The sequence below is a fragment of the Mercenaria mercenaria genome, chromosome 3 (genome assembly GCF_021730395.1).
Source record: "Mercenaria mercenaria strain notata chromosome 3, MADL_Memer_1, whole genome shotgun sequence".
Classification (NCBI taxonomy): domain Eukaryota; kingdom Metazoa; phylum Mollusca; class Bivalvia; order Venerida; family Veneridae; genus Mercenaria; species Mercenaria mercenaria.
This window is the reverse complement of record NC_069363.1, coordinates 87565974-87593185: the sequence shown is the minus strand read 5'-3', so window position 1 is coordinate 87593185 and position 27212 is coordinate 87565974. Positions and strand designations below refer to the sequence as shown.

The following is a 27212-nucleotide window of genomic DNA, read 5'->3' as shown; positions in this document are numbered from 1 at the left end:
GCGTAAGCGTTTCTGAGAACGTTAACAGAATGGTTTGGATGCCTTTGATTATTGTCCGAATGCTTCTTCTGTTTATCTTTCTTTTCTTATTTCTTTACACCTTTCTTCATGGCTCTGGTCTTAGCTGCAACACTGTCAAAATGAGCCTTCATTTCTGCGTCGTTTTCTAAATTAGTACGTTCGTACTCTACCATTCGTAACAGGGCTTGGCCGTATTTTCCTCTTGTTTCAGGCGTGTACCCAACAGTTGTTATGTCCTCAAAGAACTGATTTAGTTTCGTCTTGTCTAGGAGATTTTTCGGTCTAAATTGGTCGATTTTTCTTTCCGGTGCCATATATTGCATGATTGCAACCATTTTCCTTTTGACCGCTTCTACCCATGCTGGACTTAACTTGCTAAGGATCATGCTTGCTGCATATGCCTGAACGTACTCGTTGAATTGTAATGCATCTTGCATGGCATCTTTCGAAACTTCGAGTCCCGTCGTTTCCTTGTTCGCTTTGATGTGGGCCATTTTTTTTGCGAAGTCATCTTGTAGAATGTCAGAATCGTCTCATCTATATCTAGGTCAGTGCATCATCTGAATCTGAACTATCGGAGAGCGATGCGTGTTCACGTTTTCCTTTCAATTGCATGCTCTGATTTTTTTTAGATTTTTTCCCTTTTTGACCGACAGGCTGTTGCTTTTCTACTTCTTTCTTGATTGAAAAATCTGGATCATTAACGTCATCGTCAAACTCATCGCACCCACTATAGGTAGCAGCTGTAGATGTGAAACTTCGTTTTGGTATTTCACTGGCATCTGATCTTGGTTTCTTTGGAATTTTAGACCGTGTCGATGCAGATGGGGACATATCTGGAACTCTTCTGCCAGTACTTAGTTTCCTAGGTGAAGGGGATTTATCAGAGTCCGATTGAATGGCTATTCTTTTCCGCTTCTTTGTTTTTAAAGGTGACATCTTGTCTTGTTCAGGGACCATGTCGGACAAATTTTCAGCTCCATAAGGAGAGGGACTAGACTCAGTGACCGCTTCAAGTTGTGAATCGAGAGAAACATCAACAGCATCCTCCGTACCGATCTCTTCTTTGACTGTGTCTTCTTCAAAAAGACCACTAGGAAAAATCTGAGCCTGACTGCCCTGAGACAAAGGTTCATTGTCAGTTCGAAGTGGCGGGGCGGTGTAAGGCATGTCCTGTTCACTTGTACATGGGACAGAGAATCTTGGACCAAAATTTTGATTTGCCCTACCGAGCGAAGGTTGATTTGGTAACCGTATTTGGGTCCCACTTTGAACAGGGGAACGGATCCTGGGAAATCCACTTTCTATACCAACATGTCTAGGGCTGAATGAAACAGCACTTGATACAGGCCCCGGGCTAGCGAGAGCGGGTAGTGGTTGGAATCCAGGAGGGGGTCTCACTGAAAATTGAGATGGTGAAGGTAGGGACAAGGCTCCGAGATGAACTGCCGAGGGAGCGTTTACAGAGGAGGAATCAATCATGGTCGGTTGGTAAGTACAGAAACCATAAGTACCAGTGTGTGTTTGAATGAAAGGAGCGTCGGTTTTAATGGATTGCCGGCAGATAATTGGGCGTTCGCTATCATTTGTGATGGAAACTTCATATTCTGGATGACACTCTAAAAATTCTCTGAGTTCGGCCACTGATTTAAGTGTTTTTTTAGTACCTGATGGAAGCGTGGTTGGGCGATCTAACTTTACGGGAACCCCTACATTTACCAACGTAAAGGCTACCGTAATCCACTGGGGGATATTTGTTTCATTATATTTACGTTGAAGATTGATCATTGACTCACTGTATAATCCTAATTCCTTACATCTATCTTTTTCTAATACAAGCAAATTGCATGCTTCCTCATTAGATACATCCCTACATTTCTGAACATGAGGATGCTGGTCGCAAACCCACTATGTTGGTTTTCTCATGACACGGCTCATCTCAACAACAATTAAAACATAAACACAAAAGGATGAAATGTTTCAGTTGCTTCTAACAAAATAAACTTTGCTTTAAGTTATGCAATTATCTTTGAATTGAAATTATGAATGTGTAAAAATCAATATCTACTGTTAAGGTAACTAATTGAGAAACCGGATGTCGGGCCATATTTTAGAGAAACGTTCTAAGAAGTTAGATCCTCAAGTTATAGAAGTATTTATTTCTCCAGATTTAAAGTAGCATGCCTCTAGATATAGCTAAAAAATAATCTTTCAGATAGAGGTTTTGGTCATATTATGAACATAAAAAAATATTTTAAAAATTCCAAATCAAGAAAAAAAGATGACCGCATCGGGAATCGAACCCCGAACCTCCGCGGCAATAAAGACATTTTCCCGTCGTCGTAACCAATAGCGCCACAGTAGTGAATAATGACTACTTTAAAATATAGATATTAATAATAGCATTTATTTCAAGATATCTAAAAATGTTTTTGCCGAACGATCTGGGGGCATTCCGCTTTAAATCAGAGATAATGACACGATTCATTAGTCCGAATTAGTCAGAACCTGACACGCATGTGGGGATCGAACCATTGCAGTATATGTTCGCTTTTCTCAAATGTTGGCTAACATCGTGATATTATACACAGTACAGGAATAACATCAAAGGATTAATTAAGTGTGACTTATGACTGGAATATAAAATCAGGCATTCATATATACATCGACAATTTCCCAGGGAAACTAAATACATAATCTGTACGTTAAATGTTCGCAATGAAACAGAAAAAAAAACTTACAGAAATAGTATCCGACATTGATTCGAACCCGCGACCTCAAAGCATACAAATGCTTTTGAAATTGATCCACCGACAACCGGACTAAAAGGCCCACAATAAGTGCTAGAAGGTATTTTTAAGAAGTATGATTATTATAATCGACTTCATTATTAAATAAGTTAAACGTCATCGTACAGAGAAATATAAAGTCGCTAAATTTAAACTGCTGTGATTTCTACAGATGAATTGCTGTTCTAATTGTAGATAAACGTTTGAACTCTAAAAACTTCAAAGTTTCAATATATAACTGCCCCGTTCTATGATAAATACATAAATATAACGTTAATGATACTTTTTCGTGACAAAACTAGTTCGAACAGGAACCCCTTTTTGACAATGGAAGTAACAGGTTCAATTTCTTCGTAACTATACTTAATATTCTTGTCTCAATTGTTTCATTTTGTAATCTGCGAGAAACCTTTTTCGGACAGATCTTTAAATATCAAAACACTTGGAATAAAATCTATGAACTAGATCTAGTATTATCATTTCAGGATCAGACTTGGGAATCTGAATGTTATTTAACGTTTACACCGGGGAGACGGATGCGCACGCTCATGTGACGCTGACAGTTCCCTCACGTAAAACAATTCTCACGGCTACAAGCACGTCTGAGACAAAAGAATTACATATGAGCCGAGCCATTAGAAAACCAACATAGTGGGTTTGCAACCAGCATTGATCCAGACCAGCCTGCGCATCCGCATAGTCTGGTCAGGATCCATGCTGTTCGCTTTCAAAGTCTATTGGAATTAGAGAAACTGTTAGCGAACAGCATGGATCCTGACCAGACTGCGCGGATGCGCAGGCTGGTCTGGATCCATGCTGGTCGCAAACCCACTACGTTGGTTTTCTCATGGCGCGGCTCAAATATTTTTTTGCAAATAAATATGGCTATTCTCTACACAACAGCCACCGTTATTGGGGAGTTCTGAGTAGTTTGATTTGCAAGCGCGTGATGCATAGTTACGTCATAATGTGACGTAAATGCAGCTTTCTTTTACATCGTCTTTTCCAGAAGGAAACACATAAACAATTATCGCATTCAGGACTGAGAGGGTGATATGAAGAATGTTCACCGCGAGATATATGAATATCGACTGAAGCATCAGCGCGGTGAACATTTTTCATATCACCCTCTCATGAGTGCGATATTTATTTTATAATACCGAAATAGACTAGATCTAGTAATAAGTTTAGACAAAATAATGAAGACAGAATTAAAATGTCTTTACTTGTAAGCACTCATAATTTGTGTAATAAGACTTTTTGATAGATTTAGTCGAGACGTTTACGTATCGCTGACCTTTATATTTATTCTAATATTTCAACATTGCGTTATCAGTAGCATTCGAAAAACGGCGATCTTATGGTAATAGTTTCGATTCAATAAATCTTTTTGATGAAAAGTTGTTTTCTAAATATTTTGCCCGTAGCATTGTAGGACCATATTCGTATCAGATCACATTTATAACAGCTGTTTTTGACAACTCAGGAGCCGTAACTCCAACACCCTCTTATCTTGTGAATAGATCATTGGACGGCTGAGCCCCACTGAAGTCTTAATGTGTTTATTTTTCGGTTCACCTATAGAAACAGTTGCTTGCCATTTGGCCAGAATATAGGTTCGAATCCTGGAGTATACTTCAGTGGGTGAGAGGTCAATATGTTTAGTTATGCTGTCAAACATCAGTCCCGCCTTGGCCGCCAAGTCAGCTCTCTCATTGCCAGATATACCTATATGTGCTGGACACCATACTATGGTGACCTCTAGGCCTGCGTTCAGGCCCTCATTATATAAATTAATTATTTCTGACAACAGTTCTGGCCTCGACTGACTATTATTTGATTTCAGTGAGGTCAGTGATGATAGTGAATCCGAAAAAATGGCCACTTTGCTTGGTTTGTTGGCCAAAATCCAGCACATAGCATTTTTAATGGCAAGGAGTTCTGCTGTATAGATGGATGTATTATTAGTTAACCTGTCGATTTGTTCGAAATTCATTGATGGTACTACAACAGCAGAAGCTACCTTGCCTGAATTCGGACATTTTGATCCATCTGTATATATATTATGTACATGATCTAAATATTTTTCGAAATAGATTTTTGTTTCTGTATTTGCGAATTGCGGCAAATCAGATTTGTTCACTTTTTCTGTTAATGAAATATCAACATCTGGCAATTTGAGATTCCATGGCGGAACCACGGAGGGTCTGTGTTCAGCAACCTTTACATCTCTTAGGCCACAATTCTCAGCCAATTCCTGGGAATGAGCCCCAAATGGAAGACTGTAATTTTTGTACTTTGATTTGACAAAGTAACCTGTACCTAATAAAGTGTGTACAGGGTTATTAGTCTTAGAGGCCTTAATTCTGGTCATTGTTTTGGACTCTATCAAGCTTTTTGAGTAGAGTATTACTAGCACCAGAATAGATTTGAGCACCATAATCTATTTTTGAACGTATAAGGGACTTATATAGTAGTAAAAGGCTATTTTTATCTGTCCTGAAATCTGTGCCTTTTAACATTCGCATAACATTTAAGTCCTTCTGGCACCGTTTGACCAAATCTAATATATGTTGCTCGAATGTGAGTTTTTTTATCCAATAGTACTCCTAAAAATCGAGCAACTTTAACAAATTTTATTGGTGTGCCGCCTAAATTAACGTTCAATGTGTGCTGTATTTTATTTCCAAAAAGAATAGCTACTGTTTATGTTTCTGAAATTTTAAATCCCCAGTTTTTAGCCCATCCCCCATAGAGAGTCCAAACCTGCCTGTGCATCCTGGGCTATTGGATTTGGGGGGGGGGGGGGGGGGGGGGGGGGACACTTATATAGTAGTGAATCTAGGCCTTTAACTATGAAGAAGGTGGGGTTTCAAAATTATTGATTTTTTTTATTGGCTGTCGATCGAGCGAGTTATTCTTTAATTGGCTGTCAGATATCAGGTGCTTTGTGCAAGATCGCCTATTTGTCAAGTACTGAAGTTCAACTACTAAAAGGGTGATTTGGGCGTTGTTAAAAAGTCATTTTTCTATTGTTTGTTGAATAATTTTAGTCAGCTGCCTAAATAGCACTTTATCAATTATTATTAATGATCTTGTAAAACGACATTCGAAAAATAATCTAAATGTGTAAAGTCCTTTTCCAGATAGAGAATTTTGAAATACTTGTTATTATCACTCGCTGTTATAAAAAAAAGATACATGATTATAATTAAAACAAATGAACATAGATATGGAACTTTCTATCTATATGCATTTGCGGTTGTTACACACTTGTGCAGTCTTTAGTATTTAGAGAAAAACAAAGTTGAAAAATGCAGAATATGAACTTGAATCTCAAAGAAAGGAAGGATAAAGGCTTTATTATATTAAAATGTTGTATGATAATGGGTCATTGAATATAGAACCTTATATATTTAAATAACGGAATCATAAAAATTGAAATACAACATAAAAAGACAAGCTCACAAAGTATCTCTAAAAGATATTCTGCCGATGAAAAATGTGTCATTTTAGCATCATTAATAAAAAAAAATCATTTATTCCAAAATGACCTTTGAACATTGAATTATTCATACTGCATAAATAAAACTGATACTTTCATATATACATTGAAACCCAAAATATTAATCATACTAGTAACGATTTCTTGACAATGTTTAAAAGCATATTGTGAACAGAAGGTTTATCATTAAGATATAAATTGAAATTTTAATGTTTCAGCTTTATTCGTACATTAAAATTTAAATAGGGAAGATATTAGGAAAAACAGAAGCACATATAAATAAGCAGTTTTTAGATATATACTGTTAATTTTATATAAATATGAGGTAATTTTCTTGTGTGCATATAGATTATTGAAAGTTTGAACGATTTTAAAACTTTGAATATGCATTGATTTACCGAAATATTCATTCTTTTTTAAACGTTTCCCTCTCTAAAATCATAAGTTGACATACGTTAGTTCTAAATGAAAACCAAGCACGTATCATATTGTTAAAGGAACGCTAATGAATTAAATCATATTGTGAACTACATGTAAACGTAACTTTCATGTTGCATGATCATGATATTATTTTTTTTAAAGGTAAACTTTTTATGGAAATATGAGCCGCGCCGTAGGAAAACCAACATAGTGGCTTTGCGACCAGCATGGATCAAGACCAGCCTGCGCATCCGTGCAGTCTGGTCAGGATCCATGCAGTTCGCTTTCAAAGACTATTATTATTAAAGAAACCCTTAGCGAACAGCATGGATCCTGACCAGACTGCGCTGTGTTGGTTTTCTCATGGCATGGCTCATATGATAAAAGTGAAAATTTGTAGCAAAGTTTTAAACAGTCTTAAACAGCTTATTTTCAGAGGTTTACTCTTCCATGTAACAAACTATTTAATTTAGCATTAAGATGCATGATTACGGATCGAAAGCCAACAAATTGGAATAAAATGGTTGACACGAGGGCCATTGCCGACATTTTCTACTTCGAGTTATCCCCCTTAGGTCCGATCGTCGGTAGTGCTGTTCGTTGTTTTACGCCCGGGTCCCATTGCCGGATGTGTTGGCCGTTATTTTCTGCCTTTGGTCCCATTGCCGGTATTGTTTGTTGGTGTTTTCTGCATTGAATCTGATAATATCAATCTCATAAAAATAATTATTTGTGTTTTTTATGCATGCATATTTATTATTATTATCATTATTATTATTATCATTTATATTCTATTGTGAAAACGGACTTATTTTTACCTGGATTTACTTGCGTTTTATGCAAATTAGCTTAGAGACCGGATATTGCACGCTCAGTAGGATACGGCACCATCTAGTCAAGACATTATGTAACATTTAATTGGTCTTAAATAAACATCCTGTATTTTGATCATCACCAATCATGTGGGCTTTCACTTTTATTACATTTATTAATCAGTATATTAAAGGGGGGAGGGGTAAGTGACTGGAAAGTGGAAATCTTATGTTATTTGGTGGTTATTGCCAAAATCTGCTGTAAATTGAAAGGTGCTGCCAAATATAGTTTAGAAAATTCTGATAATTTGGTCTGTAAAGATCCTTGACCAAATGAAACAATTTTCAGTAAAAGGTTTCACTACAGCCACGTATGCATCATAATTTCAGTAAAAGAGACCATCACATAACAAACTTAAATCAAGAGTCGGAATTCTCTTTTGTATTTAATCTAGAACCATACCTTATATTCTTCATGAGTGGATGTTTCATGAATATTTCCTTCATAATTCATGACTGTTTCAATATAATGAAGATAGGAACAATTAAAGAACAACTAAATCATTTTCAAATTTTATTTATTTTATTTTCGTTTTAATCACAAGCAACAAACATTCATAGATATAAATGATAAATACGAGTATGGTTCGTGCCTTTAGATATTATGTATAATTTATATAAAAAAATCTTTAATTTTCATTCTTTATGAAATGTTATAATTATCTTGGTCCATATTTTCGTAAAGAATATATAATATTATGTCTGAGACAGATGTTATTTAAGATCTTTTCTAAGATAGAAAAAAAAATAATACGGAAAAAATATCTTAGAAATCGAGTCTTTATCTTAAATTTCAAGACGAGCCTCCTTAAAGTTTCTTTTTTTTTCTAAGATACTTTTTAAGATTCTTAGCCCGTTTATGTTTAAGATTTTCAAGATGAAAGTTTTCAACCTAAGAACTGTTTAAAATAAGTTATAAAAAAAGTCTAAGAGTGCACGAAAATACGGAGCCTGTGCTAAACTTATGTTATATGGATACAAGATACAAGATACAAATTTTATTTATACTGTGCAAATAAATTATCATCGAAAGAATATGATCGAATATCTTTCATTTCAATGATTATAGGAATAGCACAATGTATAATCATATGTGATAAAGAGATATTTAAATGAAAACGAAAAAAGGTATATATTTCTTAAGTATAAATTATCATTCCATACCTAGAGTCATAAGACTGTATTAATCACATAGACACATTTTTTCTTTAAAATTCATAAGATTCTATTATATAGAAAAAAAAAACTTATAAAGTACATGTACACATTTGTATAGAAAGATCAAAGATGAACAATAAAATATTTAATGATATATATAGTAATAAAACAAGTAAATAACAGTGTCATCAATAAAAGAAGCACGTACTTTCAATAAAAGGGTTGACTTTTTAAAATGATTTCATATATATTCAAAGATGGTAAAAGTTTAAATTTCAGTATTCAACATTTGAATCATTTGAATGATCTTCAAATTAGAAAACATACATTTTAGAACCCGTAATTTTTACATCACATTCATGATATCTTTAGCGCAATTCGGTAAAAAGTAAAGATAAATAATCATGTTTAACGCATTCTTTTCAAAATTAGTCTCCAATATTTATCTAAATAAATTAAATAATACATAAAATCACCCTAAAATGCATCATAAATAATTAAAATGTTAATGTATATACACTATCGGCGCAACGCCGCCGAAAAGGCGTTTAGACAATATTTACATTTTATTTATAGAAGTTATTTCATAAAAATATCTTTTGTTTGGACATTCTAGAATTAGTTGAAGTTATTGAAAAACACGGATAATTCCGTACGGAAATACAGCTTTTATCCTAAATTACGTACAGACGGACGAACAGATATTTCTATTTTAATACAGACTTTCAAATAGTGTCATTTTCTACAAAAAGTTTTACTTGCAGTTATTTACGTAAAATAAATATTTCATAAGCACTTATTTTACGGCTAATATTTTAAGCAAAAATTGCAAAGTTTAGCAAATTTTCCCGACGGCGTGTAGAAAATTGTTTTCATTCTGGTTTTTTTTAACAATATTTCGTCGGCATTCAATGGGACTCTAACCGGATTCCTTAGTTTCCCTTTGTTAACGGTGTAGCAGAAAATTTCACAAACGGTGCTGTAGTAAGAAATAATCCTTATTACCGGGCGACAATGCGAGGTTTTACATTACAAATTGGCAACTATGTATACTGGATTTCAATTTCACGATGCGAGGTTTAAGAAAGACATGCGAAAATTAAGATGATAATTCTCGCGAGGATTGTTAAATCGCGCATGTATAAATGTTTTCGGACAAGGCGAGAATGCGATAATTATAGCGTTGTCGCGTGTTGGCGAGGCGAGAATTTAAGTGGCACGAACAGGATTCCGTATTCAACTCATGTATATTCTTCACTCTTAACACAATGAATGTATTAGATGTAGTTTAAACTAATGTATACTTTTTAGCATTTTCTTGCATCCAGTACGTTAATTCATATCTGTATCACTATTGCGATGCTGTAGCTTAAAGACAGATATACAGTTTTTTCTCTTGCTTATTAAGATTAGACTACATCGTTGTCTATCAAAGCACAACCTGCGTTTTATAACTCTATCATATGACCGGTCAACAACAAATGTTCCAAGAATTTGTTTACCGCTATAATCAACCTGATGTACTCTTTCTTCAGTGTCTAATACAAGTACAGTACCGTCCCCAACAACACATACATCTCGTATTGGATGCCCTGTGTCAGTCTCCAAAGTAAACAGATGGTTTCCTTTGTTATCTATTGTTATAAGTTGTGCATGACCATATGTAATATAAATTCGTTCACCGTCATCACTTATAGCAATACGGGAGGAAAATAGGTATGTTACTTTTATTTTGTAAAGAAGATGTTTCTCCTGACAGTTTATGGTATAGGTATATATTTCGTCATCACCTTTGACATAGAGTGTATCACCATGACAAATCGGACCGAAACATTTGTGGTCAAGCTGTACATTATGCTCAAGCTTCATCTTACCGGATACATTCACATACTGAATTGTACCATTCATACTACAGACAACAGCTCTATCGTCACCTATGTAACACACGTCAGTAAAATCATAGGGAACGGGAAAATCACAGTGACTGACAACATTGTACGAACTGTCCAGTTTCTTCAGCTTCCTGTTATAACTATCAAGAAGGAGAACGTTACCATCAGGAAGCATATGGATACAGCGTATACCACAGTCATCTTCATCATTGTCGTCTCTGTTAATCAAACGATTCTTTATCTGTACATTATAGTTTCCTATCATACGTTTAACGGCAAGCGTTTGATTCTGTTTCCCGTAAGACCTTTCTGATACGACTTGCTTTAATCCAACACAGGATCTGGAAGTATTATAAACAATAAGGTAATGTAAAATACTATATACTCATTTGTCTAATATAAACAATAGTCCTTCACATATTAGTATACATATACACATTAATAATGAAATTTGTTTTAAATACGAATAATAAATATTAGAAAATATCTGAAAACTCTTTATACATGTACAGATGTGTAACTGTTATTTCATATATCAAAACGTATTAGTATTGAAGAGTATATTTGCTCCAGTTATATAATACTGTTTAGTTAAAGTCAATAAGTGATACATTTAATAATAAACTACACACATTGATGTTATCATTTTTATTTCATATAAATGTATGTCTTCTTTTCTATGTACATGTACTGGTTCTTGAAATCGTGATGGATGATATATTTCTAGTTTAGATAGCGTAAACATTCTATACATTTTTAACGGAAATTAAAAACTTCACATATGTTGATTATTATAAATATCTTAAGATATTATATTAAATTTTCCAGTCCTCAGAGGGTGATATATGACTCTAGACCGAGGCGAAATCTCGCGGGTGAACATTTATTATACCAAAAACATATAATGGGGTTATTATAACAGTAGCTTGATCTGGGATGCAGTATTTGGCTCGAGTGGATTTTGCCAGATCGGATCTCACGAGGCGCGCAAGCGCCGAGTGTGATCCGACCTTGCAAAATCCACGAGAGCCGAATACAAAGTCCCAGATCTAGCTACTGTTATAATGACCCTTTTATTATATACCTTTACAATTTTGATTCTTGTTTTGTTCTTGAACGAAATCTTCAATGTTTATCGATATTAAATGGAACATAGTGAAGTTTTTATGTGCGCTTTTTATAGAAATATGTCGGGTAATGCATATTAATGAAAATAGTCCGGCAGCATACAATACGGAAGGTACAATACGGAATTCAAAAGGTACAATACGGAATTTTTGTCTGTCTGTTCATATTTAATTGTGAAATACAAGCACATTTTTAATAGAATTTATATAGGTATATAATAAATAGAAATATTACCTGATTGTATTTTCATATTGAATTTATTGAACAAGTTGAATAATATAATAAAATGTGAGGCTCTGCCAAGCACTTTAAACAATTTGTTAAACGAGTTTAATAACTTCAATGTGGAATGACATAACAGTATTAATATTTTATCACAGGTTATTTTATCCTTCTTTTTATTATAGACAAAGTCAATTCGACCAAGGTCTCTTATGTTCATACTGAAACGTGAAAACCTTTCTTTCTTAACCTATTATAGACAAAGTTAATCCGACCTATTCTCAGAATGACATCAATTTCGAAGTTTTATTACACTAATATAGTACCAAAACTATGTAATGGTTTTTTCACTCTCATGAAGTCAAATATGTAATAAAATAGGTTTATGACGTCCCCACCCGCCTAGGTCTAAACAATGACTTCATGAAATCAACAAAATGAGTTAAATGGAGTAGTTCTATAATAATAAGAATTAAAGAACTAATATGAAATAAGGCACTGCCTCAATCGGGAATCGACCAGACTTCAACTCATCCCTTTAACATTTAAAAAAAACTGTCTACTAGGGTGTTTAATAACAGGCAAATTGTTGGGAAGCACAATGACAGACTTAAGGTGATCACAACAGCTCACGCTGTGCTCAGGTGACCTAAAAAATCATACAAACTGAAAAGTTACTAGATTGCAACTCACCGTTAACAAGACTTAACAGACAGACACACATTAACAATCTATTTGCACCACGGCAGGTTAAGAGCTCAGTCTAGGGAGACATATTAGCCTTCTTGTGCAGGCTTGGTTTTTTCTATTTGTGTTAATTGTAATTCTGAAATTACTCGTAAAACAAATCCTAATTTTGTTTTTATATACACATCACAAAGACTTGCATTACACTTTATTTATTGAATAAACTGTTCACATGTTTAAGTTTTATCTGTATACACATTTATAATGATCACAGATCACATAACTTGTTTTATTCATACATGAAATATAGCTGAACTGTGAATAACAACTTTTAATAACAGTACTGGATGCTTTTGTCAGGCTTTGAAATAAGTATTGTCAAAATAAAGAAAATGTGACTTGCTGTAATCTGTCTTCTAAAATGTACAATTTCTCTTACAACAAGAACAAATAAACAAGAGGGGCCATGATGGCCCTGTATCGCTCACCTGACATATTGACATAAAGATCATCAAGATCAACATTCTGACCAAGTTACATTAAGATATGATCATAAATGTAGCCTCTAAAGAGTTAACTAGCTTTTCCTTTGATTTGACTTGGTGACCTAGTTTCTGACCCCACATGACCCAGGTTCAAACTTGACTGAAAGATCATCAAGATTAACATTCTGATGAAGTTTCATGAAGATGCAGTCATAAATGTGGCCTCTGGAGTGTTAACAAGCTGTTCCTTTGATTTGACCTAGTGACCTAATTTTTAATCCCACCTGAACTAGATTTAACTTGGCCTATAGATCATAAAGATTAAAATTCTGACAAAGTTTCATTAAGATATGGTCATAAATGTGGCCACTACAGTGTTAACAAGCTTTTCCTTTGATTTGACCTGATGACCTAGTTTTTTACCCTAGACGACCTAATATCAAACTTGTCCAATATTTAATTGAGGGTAACATTTTGACCAAGTTTCATTAAGATTGGGCCAAAATTGTGACCTCTAGAGTGTTAACAAGCTTTTCCCTTGATTTAACCTGATGACCTAGTTTTTGACCCCACTTGACCCAGATTTGAATCTGATCTATGGATCATTAAGATTAACATTTTGACCAAGTTTCATTAAGATATGGTCATAAATTTGGCTTCTAGAGTGTAAACTAGCTTTTCCTTTGATTTGACCTAGTTTTTGACCCTACATAACCCAGATTCAGACTGGACCTTGAGATCATCAAGATTAACATTCTGACCAAGTTTCATGAAGATATAGCCTTAAATGTGACCTCTACGGTGTTAACAAGCTTTTCCTTTGATTTGACTTGGTGACCTAGTTTTTGATCCAAGATAACCCAACATCAAATGTGTCCAAGATTTTATTGAGGGTAACATTCTGACCAAGTTTCATAAAGATTAGGTCAAAATTGTGACCTCTAGAGTGTTAACAATCAAATAGTTGATGACGGACGGACACAGGGCGATCACAAAAGCTCACCTTGAGCACTTTGTGCTCAGGTGAGCTAAACACTAGAGTTGTCACAGGAGTGACGAATTATACCCCTACAATATGGCCTTATCACAGAACTAAGCCAATATCAAAGCAGCATTTTCTTGAGCTATGACCTAATGACCTCAAATTCAATCTCTATAGTTTCATGATCCTCCGCCCAAGTGTTCTCAAGTTGTTGTATGGAAAAGGTTTAAATGTTCCGGGTCATCCTGACCTTTGGAACTCTAAATCAATACAGGTAATCTGCTGGTCAAGACCAACCTTGTACTAAATTTTGTGTTTCTCATCCCAAGCATCCTGAAGTTATTGTCCAAAACCTGTTTTAAAGAACCGTTATTTATTTTGTTGAACTTAACATCACACCGACACAGGATAGGTCATATGGCGACTTTTCAGTTTCAATGGTGGAGGAAGACCCCAGGTGCCCCTCCGTGCATCATTTTAAAGAACTGGGTCAGTGTGACCTTGACCTGTGACCTACTGACCTCAACATCATTAGGGGCCACCTGCTGGTCATAATCAATCTCCCTAACAATTTTCATGATCCATGATCAAGCATTCTCAAGTTATAATCTGAAAAACATTTCACTGTTTTGCCTTATTGTGACCTTGACCCACTGACCTCAAAGTAAAACTTGACCTGTATTTCATGATGTGACACCTGTGTACCAAACTTTATCATCCTAGGCTCAAGGTCTCAAGTTATCATTCGGAAACGGTTCAACTGTTCAAGGTCACTGTGACCTTGACCTTTGATCTATTGACCTCAAATTCAAACAACCTGTATTTTATCATGTAACACCTGTGTTACAAAAGCTATGATCCCAGGCCAAAGCGTTTGCAAGTTATCTTGACCTTTGACCTACTGACCCTTGACCTGTAACTATGTACCAAAAAATATTTAAATCGGTCAAGCTTTTCATGAGTTATCATCTGGAAGCCATGAAAACCTACTGACTGAAAGACAGACAAGCTTACTACATGGGGGTATAACAGAACATTCTCTTTAAAATCTCATGAAAAATATGAGAACTAGATGCCCATGGGCAATATGTCAAGCCCGCCAGCTGTCAAAAGGACTGGGAGTTGTGCATGACACTCCTTGTCTCATTGAGGCAAACATTTATGCCAAATAAAAGAGATTGCAAAAAGTTACAATGTAAGTTATTTACAGTAACAACAAAGGAACGTAAAATTAAAAAAAAAAAATTAAAAAAAAAATATAAAAAAAATTCTAAGTCCACACAAAAATCCGCACCAGCAGAGATAGGTCAAAATACACCTGAAAATTTGATGTAACATGCATGTTGTACTACAGAAAAGTGGTCTTGATTTTTCCCTACGACCAGTAATAAAAAAGTTACAAATGTAAGCTTTTTATAGTAACAACAAAGGGAAGTAATTCTATAATCTTATGCATGACACTCTGTCGCATGATGATGAACAATTGTGCCAAGTTACATCAAAATCCCTCTATGCATCAAAAAGAAATGCTCCAGACAAAGTATTTCTTGTATCTGACTTTTGACCTCTAAGTGTGATCTTGACCTTAGACCTAGGGACCTGGTTCTTCCGCATGACACTCCATCTCATGGTGGTGAACATTTGTGCCAAGTTACATCAAAGTCCCTCCATGCATGAAGAAGAAATGCTCCAGACAAAGTTGTCATTCTTGTATCCTTTGACCTCTAAGTGTGACCTTGACCTTAGACCTAGGGACCTGGTTCTTGCGCATGACACTCCATCTCATGATGGTGAACAATTGTGCCAAGTTACATCAAAATCCCTCTATGCATGAAGAAGAAATGCTCTGGACAAAGTCATTTTTGAATTTGACCTTTGACCTGTAAGTGTGATCTTGACCTTTGAGATAGGAACCTGGGGCTTGCGCATGACACTCCGTCTCACTAAGGTTAACATTCATACCATATATAAACAAGATTGCTCCATGCATGTCCAAATTATGGTCCGGACAAACAAATCCGGGCGGACGGACGCACGCACATACACCGAATAGACATTTGGACAACTATGTCTTCGCTTCCGCAAGCGGGCTCGACAATAACAAAACCAATGTGATAATACATTATCTCTTAAAGTAACAGAGCTTAGTCAAACACTGCTGTTCTCAAAATAAATTTAGTTTCTAAATAAATCCTGAATTCCTATCCTTAAAAGTTTTTTTTTATTAAAGTTCCCTTGTTCTTCTGTCTTTTTATATTTTCTGATGTTTCTTTCTTGCTTTTCAAGTATACCGGATTTGTTGACCTTCCATTTTGTAGCTGCCTGCTCTCAAGAAGTGAACCTGTAAAACAGAAATCAAATATTGTAAATTGATAAAAAGAGACCCCAACCAACTTTCATAAAGATCCCATGAAAAATGTGACATACAGAGTGGTCACAAGCAAAAGTTTACCGACGCACGGACGGACGACGGATGCCGCGCTATCACAAAAGCTCACCTTGTCACTTTGTGACAGGTGAGCTAAAAAATCAATATCCGAGAACCGCTTCCTCCAGTAACACTAAAATGTAAATAAAATTAAACCATTTGTTGATGTGATTTTTGGGAAATATTACCTTGCATTTTGGGATGTTGGGCAAAAATGCAATATTTTTGGATTGGGAAGTGGCCGAATATAGGCCTCTGTCATATAAGGACAAGAAATCATTTTCAAAGTTTTTCTTTTCGGTGAGTTGTATATGGAATTAAATTCTTTGGGTAATTTTGAAAGAGGACCACCCCATGATCATTCTGTGAAGTTTGGTGTAAATCTGCCCAGTGGTTCTGAATAAGATTTTTTACAAATTGTTGGCACATGACGGACATCAACTCATGTTGTCAGTCACACTGTAACAGGTGATCGAGCTAATAATTGTTTAAATTTGCATACATGTATTAAATTTTATGGTTTTGTCCAGAAATGCTTTATCATCAAGAAAATGAAATGGAGTCTTTACTAAGGTCTTAAAAAAATTTTGTTTCCGGTAACATGCTAAAAAAAATTAGCGTAGGTAGGTCGGAAAAACTTTTTCTTTGGATTTTTTAAAATTATTTTTAGGGAGACTTTTTGGAAATTATTTTTGTGTCAAAAAATGAATACAAATAGGGGGGTTATGCCTCTAGAGCATCAGTAAGTTGATTTATAACATCACTGTCCATGTTTAAAGCATAAAAAGTGCAGAATTGCAACTTTTGGTCAAAAAGCTGAAAAAAATGTTCTCAAAGACAAAGGCGGACGGACCGTCCATTTAGGGTCGGGCCAAAAATTTATGGTAGGTCAGGATACAGGAAACAGACAATTTTTTTTTACGCCTAATGTTCCTTGGTATTTGATTCTATGCACTGACTCAATCGCAAAAATCTGTTCACACAAATACTAATTTGTATACAGTATATCATGCTTTTTGAATGATTGAAACTGCTTCCCACAGCTGCAACTATATAATAAAGAAACAGAAAGATAGAAATACCTTATGAGCCGCAAGCAAGTGGTTTCAGTCTGTCAACAAGCACTTTGGAGCAGTACAACAATACTCTGTATAATAGACCAAGATGCCTGAAAATAGTGAAAAGTGAGCAAATTAAGAAAACATGGACAACCAGCTGTTTTGAAATTTCAAAGGTCTTAGAGCTAACATCCTTTTCGCAGTTTTTCAATTTTCATGCCAATAAGATGACCCCAATTATATCACTGGCATGGCGGGAGAAATTTGTTAAATAAAACTTTTTTTAATGAAAATAAAACAGTAGCAAATTTTGTCAAAATGTATAATGAAACGAAGTAAATGCGGTTAAAAATTTCAGTTTTGAAAAAAGAAAAGTCACTGTATGAGTAGGTTTGTTTACACGACGACCAGCCAGAACAGCCAAACATTACTTTAACCCAGGTACCTTTTTGACTTGGTGGTCAATGACCTTCACTTTGATCAGTATCATTAAAAGGCAAAAACAGACTGGTAAAGCAGCTAGAAGAATCTGTTCTGCCTTCCTCAGTTTAGTATGAACACAGGAGCCGACAAAATGCTACAATTGTTTATTGGTATCTGACGGTCATGATTCATAAACGTATAACTTTAAACGTATTTGAGTATGTGTGCAGTATACACAATTCAGATTTCAACTAACCCATGCTGGCAACCAGATAGAAAATTTTCCAAGCCTGACACCAATTTCACATGCCTGAACTTAAAGCTGAATTTTGAACCATAAAACAACTGGTCTAGCTCATACCCTCAAAATACTTCATCATATTATTTGGGACATGCTCGACTGGGGATTCCTAGGAGAACAGGAACTGAATGCATCGGACCAAAAAGTAATGTGAGCGGCTTCAGTTTGCATTTGCAGAGCTCAAATTTAACTTTTTTGACCAACGTACTGCAAATTTTAGCATGTAGCTTTTTTTTCTTGTTGCTTAATCTGAAATCTACTTGCAAATTTAGACTTTCAATTAAGAATGTTAGAATATCCTAAAAAATCATGCTAGAACATCAATATTGCTTGCACAGTTTTCCTTGGCGTATAATTTTGTGCGTTATAACTCAAAATGACCTTCAAAGTAATTCGGAACGCATCATTGATGGCGTAACTTAACTACTGGCTGAAACTACGGCAAGGCAAATTTTCGTACCTAATATTATAAATAGCGATTCAACTGTATACATGTACGAATTAGTAAGATAGCCTGCGTTCTAGATTTAATTATAAGATAGACCTCTACATTTCTTTATAATCAGTAATCCATTCAACAAAAAATGGCTAACCAAAAAAGATGTTGTGTTTTCTGTTATCCTCAAATGAAAGCGAATCTACAAACATTAACAAAAACCGCAACTATTTTGACTATTATTTGTATTTGCAAAATAAATTGTGTGAAATTTTTATCTTAACTTGCATTCCATGAAATTGACTTGCATTTAGCGAGTCCAAAATTTGAGCCCTGTGATTTGTGAAAGTAATTACATCTTCTGCATGATTATGGTTCTGACTAACTCTTAAACTGTTGCATTTATGGAACAGTTTGAATTCAATTCCTTCATAATTCTGACCAACTAATCGAGCATGCTTCAGAACTCCAGATAAGGACTGTATTTTTGTAATTACGAACTTGTTAGGGATCAGATATGACTTTATTTTAAAATGTGGACGCATCAATACAAATTTATTTTAAAATGTGGTTGTATCAGTACGACATGTAAACAGTATTACAAAAAATAATTACATATATTCCAAAGAAAGATCGAGCCGAATTGCATGTCTGCGCCAAGTTGCGCTTATCAACGCTATCCCGACTGCTGACAATTTGCACGGTGTCAAATGAGTGTGGAATATACGAAACAAACGCCAATAGCACAATGTAATGCATTAACACATAATTTTTTTGGACTTCAAAAATTATACGTCATAAAAATCTGAAAAGGGGAAATAATTCTACCAAAACTGAAGGCAACCAAGTTATTTTTATTTTAATTTGTGTCATATGAACAGATGAACCAAGTTTGAAAGAAATATCTTTACTATTTTTAAAAAAAATGTTAGTTTTTATGTTGAAAGCCCGATCAGGCAATGTTACCAGCCTGTTTAAAATCTATATTTTTTTCTATAAGCCAAAGAACTATAAAATACACAGAATGGCAACTTGGGATAATCCCGCGTCACCTCGTGTTAGCGTGTTATCTTATTTCAAAGCGTTTGCCAACTTGATCAATCATAATCAAATCAACAGACGCTTACTGAAGTATAAAACTGGTGGTACGCCCGGCACGTAATAAACGAGTCTGTGTCCGTTTTCAAACGAAAACTGCTGATTTCTCAGACTTTCAATCATAAATTCATTCCTTCCTCGTGTAGTAGTACTGTAAATACTAATAACATTAAAAATGCACCATTATCATGATAAACAAATGATCCGAAAGTAGGGCTGGGTACCGCCTTGAAAAAAATACCACGGTATACCACGGTTTTTTCCTAATTACCGCGGTATATACCATGGTATACCACCATATTTATCGTAAGACTTACAGCTATGGTAGTGGTCATAAAAATATTGAAAAACTCTCAGAAATACTTAATTTATTATGAGCAACAACGAAGACTAGTTACTTGACTAGAATTAAAGAAAAAAAATACACTGGAATATTAACTTGACTAATGACTAGTTAGATTAATGACCCTTAGTATTTTTTACTAGCGTGTATTCGTCGGAAGACGCCATATTGTCTCTAGGGAAGCACTGGGTCACATGTATATAGGTCGCGCTTGTTTGAAGTTCGATTCGTGCACCCGTTTGATAAACCAGTAACGTTTATGAAGGCTTCATCAGATCGTTTTCAAACAAAAAATAAATTTCGACTCAACATTTTCCATACTATTTATTTCTTTTTTAATACGTGCAAATACATATTGGGATACTTTAAACTATCATCATTTAAACAAGAAGTCGGGATTCGCCGAATTTACCAGACTCAAACTAAAAACAAGTGCGCCCATGACGTCATCCATCTATACGGAATAATCTGGAGGTTTTCGAAGGTTTTGATTGGGGTCAATCATACATGTTCAATTGCACCATTGGGTGGTTATTTTTGGAAACTAATAATAGTAGCATGGGAATTCCAGAGATATAAATCGGAAAATCATGCATGGTGTCAATTGTTGTTACGGAAGGCTACATAGACAATGTAAATTAAAAATAAACAGAAGTAGGGATAATGTTGATAAAATACCGGTATTCCCCGATGGTACCGCGGTATCGTACCACGGGGAGATGGTACCACGGTTACCGGTATACCGGTAATACCGCGCACCTCTATCCGAAAGTAACCTTATTTCAAAGCGTTTGCTGACTTGATCAATCATGATCAACAGATGCTTACAACGAGATCTCATTCTGTTGTCACAGGATGTTGGCGAGATTTGCTCTATATGCCTTTCAAGTTGCCGATCTGTTTACTGGTTGGCGACCCAGAATTTCGGACGACCCAGAAAATCGAACAGTCGCGTAAACGCTTATTTTGGCGTAATTTTTGATCATTTCTTGACAAGTACATAGACGTTTGCATTATGTGCAACATCATCTGCAATAATTGCAAATCAGTAAGTTAAACTTTCAAAAATGGAATATTTAATTTTTTTCAAGAAATGTGACAACTCTTGCTGGGGGGAGCTGCATGTGCTTTCAGTGCGCATGCGCATATATGTTTTGAGGTTCCAACATTATTCAAGGGGAACTCATCTACAATCTGCTAAATGCAGACGAGAAAATTGCGTGTGATAAAACTAATGTCAGTGTTTTCCCATTAATACCACGAGTTAAATGCGTTTACACCAAATTGTTTTACCTGAATTTTTGTGCCGTATGTAAGCCAGCTGGATTTTTAAACTCTCAACAGCATCAAACATCTACAGTTGAAAGTAAACAAGGTAAACAATACTAAAAGTGTATTTTCATCATTAAAACCGACCTAAACGTGATTCTGCCAGACAAGTGATGAAAATTAGTATTTTCCTACTGTCCGATTTCTGGGTCCTGCAACACGCTGAAAACGTTAAATTTACGTACCCTCTTTTGGGCCTCAGTGACGTGTTCAGTTTATTTTTATATACAAACAAATTTGTGTTTAGCGACACCGAAGAACTGAACTTGATTCAGGTATCATTTCATGAATCTTGAATTAAAAATTAAAATATGACAGATGAAAAGGTTGTAAAATTGTCCGAATCTGGGTCGGCAACCAGTATTTTATAGCTCTTTGTAGAAGCCGATCCGATTCCCTATATTTAGGCCGAGCACAGCTTATCGACAGAATCATAAGCTCAACTTAATTACTGTGTATACATGCAGTGAGCCTTAAGAAACAATAATCTAAAAGGCCCATTTCAAATTGATGAATAAATAAAAATGTAAAAAGTAAGGAATTTCTATGCTTTTTATGGGTGGGGTGTTTGTTTACATTATTATTATACAATGGAAAGTTAGTTACTCACGTTTCTAAAAATGTCAACAGGTCCAACCATGCACATGCTGTACTGGAGTGCCGTCCATATTCTATATAAAAGTAAAATAATTCCATTAATCAGACATGCCTGCAAGTAAAATCACGGATTTCTTAATTTTAAAAATTCAATACAGGCTTAGTAACAGAGAAGTTCAAAGAAACTAAAGTACCGGAAAGGAATTAAAATACGATCTGAAAAGCGACACAAAGGTGAATCTATTTTCTCATTCCCCGAGCTGAAGAACTCGTTGAAGAATATTTTTGTTTCCTCAAATTTTCAAAATGTCGGCGCCAGTGTAACGTGTATCCACTCTCACTCTAAATATAAAAATGTTCAAAATGTCGCCGTTTAAAAAATGCTACTCAGTATTGAATAAAGCATGTTTGTATCACAAATTATATCAGTGTAGTCACGTTACCGGCTGATTAGCTTCTGACGCAACAAAATTAACAGCTTACTTTGAATATTCTTTTGGGTCGCAGACATCTTATTGTGCGGATATTGCGTTTCGCCTACTGATCTGACGGACGCTTATTAACATTAACGAAGACCGTGATATCCCGAATTTCATCGGGGTCGTCGCACGCCCATGGTCTAAACCGGAACTCCATATTTTTTTATTTGGATAGTATGTGTTGTTTGGATACCCTCGTATGTTACCGTAGTGGGATTCGATCCCGATTTTCGTCGCTTCGCGACGAAAATCGGTAAGATCGATTCCCTATTAACACTTACAGAATATCAAAATACATACTTTAAGTTTTAATGACCATACTATGAATCTTTGGTGAATCGCGTCCGCTTTATACCAATAACAATAAGCGCCTTCAGGAACAACTTTGGTGAATCGCGTCCGCTTTATACCAATAACAATAAGCGCCTTCAGGAACAACTTTGGTGAATCGCGTCCGCTTTATACCAATAACAATAAGCGCCTTCAGGAACAACTTTGGTGAATCGCGTCCGCTTTATACCAATAACAATAAGCGCCTTCAACTTTGGTCGTTGCAGTCTCCCACCCAATGCGAAATTATCTTATTATACCTCACTTTTGTCTACAATGGTAAAATCCCATTACCCGAAGAAAAGAGATATTTTGACTATCAGAAACAACCTTTTGACACGCGACCAAGCGAAGGTGACTGTCAGGTCATGTGACCGCGCTAATATTTTGAATGTCATATAATGGCATATAAATGCTTCAATTTTTAGCCAAATATTTGCCTCCCTTGTACACAATGTCATATAATAATGACGTCACTATTCAATATGTACACAGGCGATTACAGCACTAAAGATAAAACTGTTGAATTAAATTAAACAAAATCGTATCTAAAAGGTTTTTTATGTGTTTAATTTTGTTCGGTATAATAAAATGAATATCATATGACAGCGTGTGTGACTTGATATTCTCAACCCTCGAAACAGAATATCACTACTCGGCTTTCGCCTCGGGTGACATTCTGCCCTCGGGTTGACAATATCAATGTCACACACGCTGCCTTATGATATTTATATAATATCACATGCGCATCAGTCTTTGCAAATTTCAATACTTGTACATTTCTGTTTGGAATAAATGTTATATTTCAAATATTTCAAACATTTTACTGATTTTACATCGGCACATGCTTAATGATGAAATGGCAATCTAGTTATGCGAAACATTTTTGACACGTTAAATACTTTACTCTCGGCGATTAACAATACAAATAATGAACTATGTACCGATTTCAAACAAGACTTTTTAGTTACACTTATACTAAGAAACCAAAACAAAAGAGCTAATGTATTTCACAAAAAGCTTGGTGAGTATAGGGAAAGAAAGGAAAGTAGAACTGAGCAGCGTGTCAAAAAACTGACCATTACCCTAAACGAAAAGATGTCTTTGTCTCACTATGATTTATTATTAGTTATAAAGGTTTTTGACGGGATATACTGTGGGTATATAGCCTAACTGTGATACATATAACCCGAGGCGATAGCTGAGGGTTATATGGATCTAAGCAAATAGATGTATGTATGTAAATGTATGGGATTAAGTTCCCGTCTTATTCACAGCCCACTGGCGGTTACTTTAACTTACTTTGGACTGTGAATTATGGTACACACTCTACATGTAGCATATAAAGTGTAGTTAATTAATTGTAGCTATGCTCGCCCATATGGTTTTTAACCGGTGGCGAGGGTAACTGTCAACACACACGCGTCTTACGGTTCTAGTTTGAAAGATGATATTTCTTTCAAATTTTATTTTTGATTTGAAATTTAACTTTTTGATCATTTCCGTAAAGATTTTTTTGTAAACAGTATACCCGAAAGCAGGGTCTTTCAAAAAATTTGAGTGACCCTGCCGAAAGGTAGTGTAGACAGGATCTAGTAGATGTTTTCTACATCATAAAAAGACGGCAGTTCCACTGCATATTAAAGCGGCGACACTGATCGAGATTCTATATCGCCAAGAATTTGGATTCGCCTTCAATCAGTGTTGAAATGTTAGTATAGTTACGCTTGATTTTATTGAGCACTATGTACTGTATGATAAACACAAATGTAATATATACTTCACTGTATCTCTCATAATTTCGCGCATTTGAAAGATTTTTAATACAAGCGCGCAAATGTAATTACAATCAAACTGACTAACAGTGGTGACTTCCCTTTAATAATTTTACACCATTTGCTGTCAACGAAGGTGTTTTCATCAGTTGTTGAAAATATGAAATATTCATGTTGGTTTTACTAGTTCTACGGTAGGTACTGTACCTCATTTTACTTTTTCAATGTATGTATTCCATTTTTCATGATGCTAAGCCTCCTAATGGTAATACCAGTGCTAACAGGGGCGTAGATATTATATCCAAAGTGTCAACAGTCAAGGAAAGCTGTTTTACAGAACTTCACCCAGTAGAGCACACACAGTAGGTAATTAACAGATCACATATAAATCAGTATATCTCCTGTAAATTCATATATCTACACATCTTTTAATCAGTATTTCGGTATTACTAAGTAAAATTGTTTACAGGGCTCAAGATAAGATGTGTATTAGCGTAAATTACACTTTGAAATAATGCATATACGCATGTCTGATAATTTTTAAGCATATAAAAACATAGATCTATATGAAATAACAGACACGAACGCAATGACTTTTTATTGGCGTAAACAAAATCTGAATCGTCCGGTTGCTTTATGTAACATGAGCACAGTCAGCATTAATTCTCCCACATTGAACATACACACACATTGAATGGTACTCTATAAACCTAGGTTAAACTATTTTTTACACTCAATGTCTGTATATATCAAATAGTTGGGAATTAATATTGATGGTACGATTTAAAGCTCGATTTAAAATATCAATTTCCTGTGCGGAATAAACAAAAATGTCTATTTCTAAGAATATATAAAAAAGTGAACAAACACTCTATGCATTCTTTAAACCAACAAAACTGATCCCCAAAACATAGCTAAAGGTATATTGAATATTCTATTTTATTCGGTAGCGAGTGTGAAGCCAAAACAAGCCAAGGGAAAAAAAGAAGCAAATTAACTTAAATGATGAATTGAAACTAAACTGCAAACAAATGCATGGGTGTTACACCCAATAAATATGTTATAAAACTGATTTCTGGTTTTTTCACATTTAAAAATTTTCAAGAGTAAAATTACTTGTAGTCAATTTCAGATTTTACCATTTTACTCATTCACAAAAAATATGTTGAGTAAATACTCATGGCCAAAAAAATTATCTGGAGCCCTGGTTTAGAAAAAAGTCACAGTCAAATCAGCACCTTTAAACGCACATCTGGGGGTTTATTTTTGATTACACCAGCACATAAATTTGTGAAGTTTCAACTTCGAACGCTGCGAATTTTGCCTTTGGGGACATGTTTTCAAAGAACTATACAAGTGATGTACTTTAGGGTTATAATATACCCCCAAAATAAGTCGACAATTCATTTCTCTGCCTTTCTTTCAATTCACCGGAAGCATTTTGATGTTGACCGGTACTTTTCCATCATTTATTTTAACAAGCTGCTGATGAAATTGAATGACCATGTTGTAAACCAGTCAATCATGACCTTCACCTCAGAAAAGAAAGGGAGAAGAATTTCGCTATTATTAGTTGAATAAGTTATATTTTGACATATTTAAAGCATTTGAAACTGTTAAACATGCGTATGTGGTTTAATACAGATATGCTAATGCAGTTTATTTTACAAACACATCATGGGGGTATTGCCCATATCCTTCCCGCAGCCTTAACGTAATAAAACATATTAGCGTCTGATGACCCTTTCACGCTTCCATAGAATCAACATTTATTACACAAAATTAATTTTGAAAATATTTCTGAAATGTCTAGGTCTGCAGTTCTCAAATATGGTTATATCTTACATCCAAGGCATATACTGACACTCTCAGACAACATCAAAAACAACCTTTTGAGCGATTTGATGAAGTTCCAAAATTATCAGTGTACCCTTGGTTCGTGACGGACCCATTTGGGATTTGTTATTATTTGAGCTCAAGTATCTTTTTGTAGATGAAAAGCTGACATGCTGTACTAAAGCTCAGGTAGTCTCAGTTTCAGTTTGTTAGAAAGTGCTGAAAATTGACTCTCCAATTATTATAGCAAAAAAAACCTCCAAAAAACAACAGAAGTCCATGAGCGTCCAGACGGGGTGACCCCTGCGCGTGACCCCTGACTATCTACGAATCAAATATGGCTTTTGTTTTCAAGTTTAGCATTTCTACTTTCATTTTCTTTCCTTCCGGAAATAGCTTAAGGTCTAGTGACTCATTTTCTGTTGTCAAAAACATATATATGCCTGGCGAGATTGCATAAATATGTGCTGGCAGTCCTAAGGTTATGAAAAAGTATCTCAATATTTCCTAGGATCACATCAAATTGGACTAGCCCGGATCTCTACTCTAGACCGAATTCCGGTATTGTATATCATGGTATAGGACTTGAATATTAAAACAGGGAGAAATTATGTAGAC

At 35.2% G+C, this 27212-nt stretch overlaps 1 protein-coding gene and 1 long non-coding RNA gene across 2 annotated transcripts in view; both read right to left on the bottom strand.

Moving 5' to 3' along the window:
* Positions 1 to 8139: 8139 nt before the first annotated feature.
* The window catches only part of LOC123525624 (uncharacterized), a 135189-nt gene continuing 116116 nt past the window's right edge, over positions 8140 to 27212 (bottom strand). The window contains exon 17 of the mRNA XM_053539166.1: positions 8140 to 10998. Within this exon, the coding sequence (XP_053395141.1) occupies positions 10098 to 10998 (901 nt within the window). The 3' untranslated portion in view covers positions 8140 to 10097. The remainder of the gene's footprint in view (positions 10999 to 27212) is intronic.
* Positions 12886 to 22327, bottom strand: LOC128555763 (uncharacterized). Its single transcript, XR_008370339.1, has 3 exons — positions 22188 to 22327; positions 17672 to 17757; positions 12886 to 16502 (listed from the first exon to the last, which is right to left on the bottom strand). It is a non-coding gene; the product is annotated as an uncharacterized LOC128555763 (long non-coding RNA).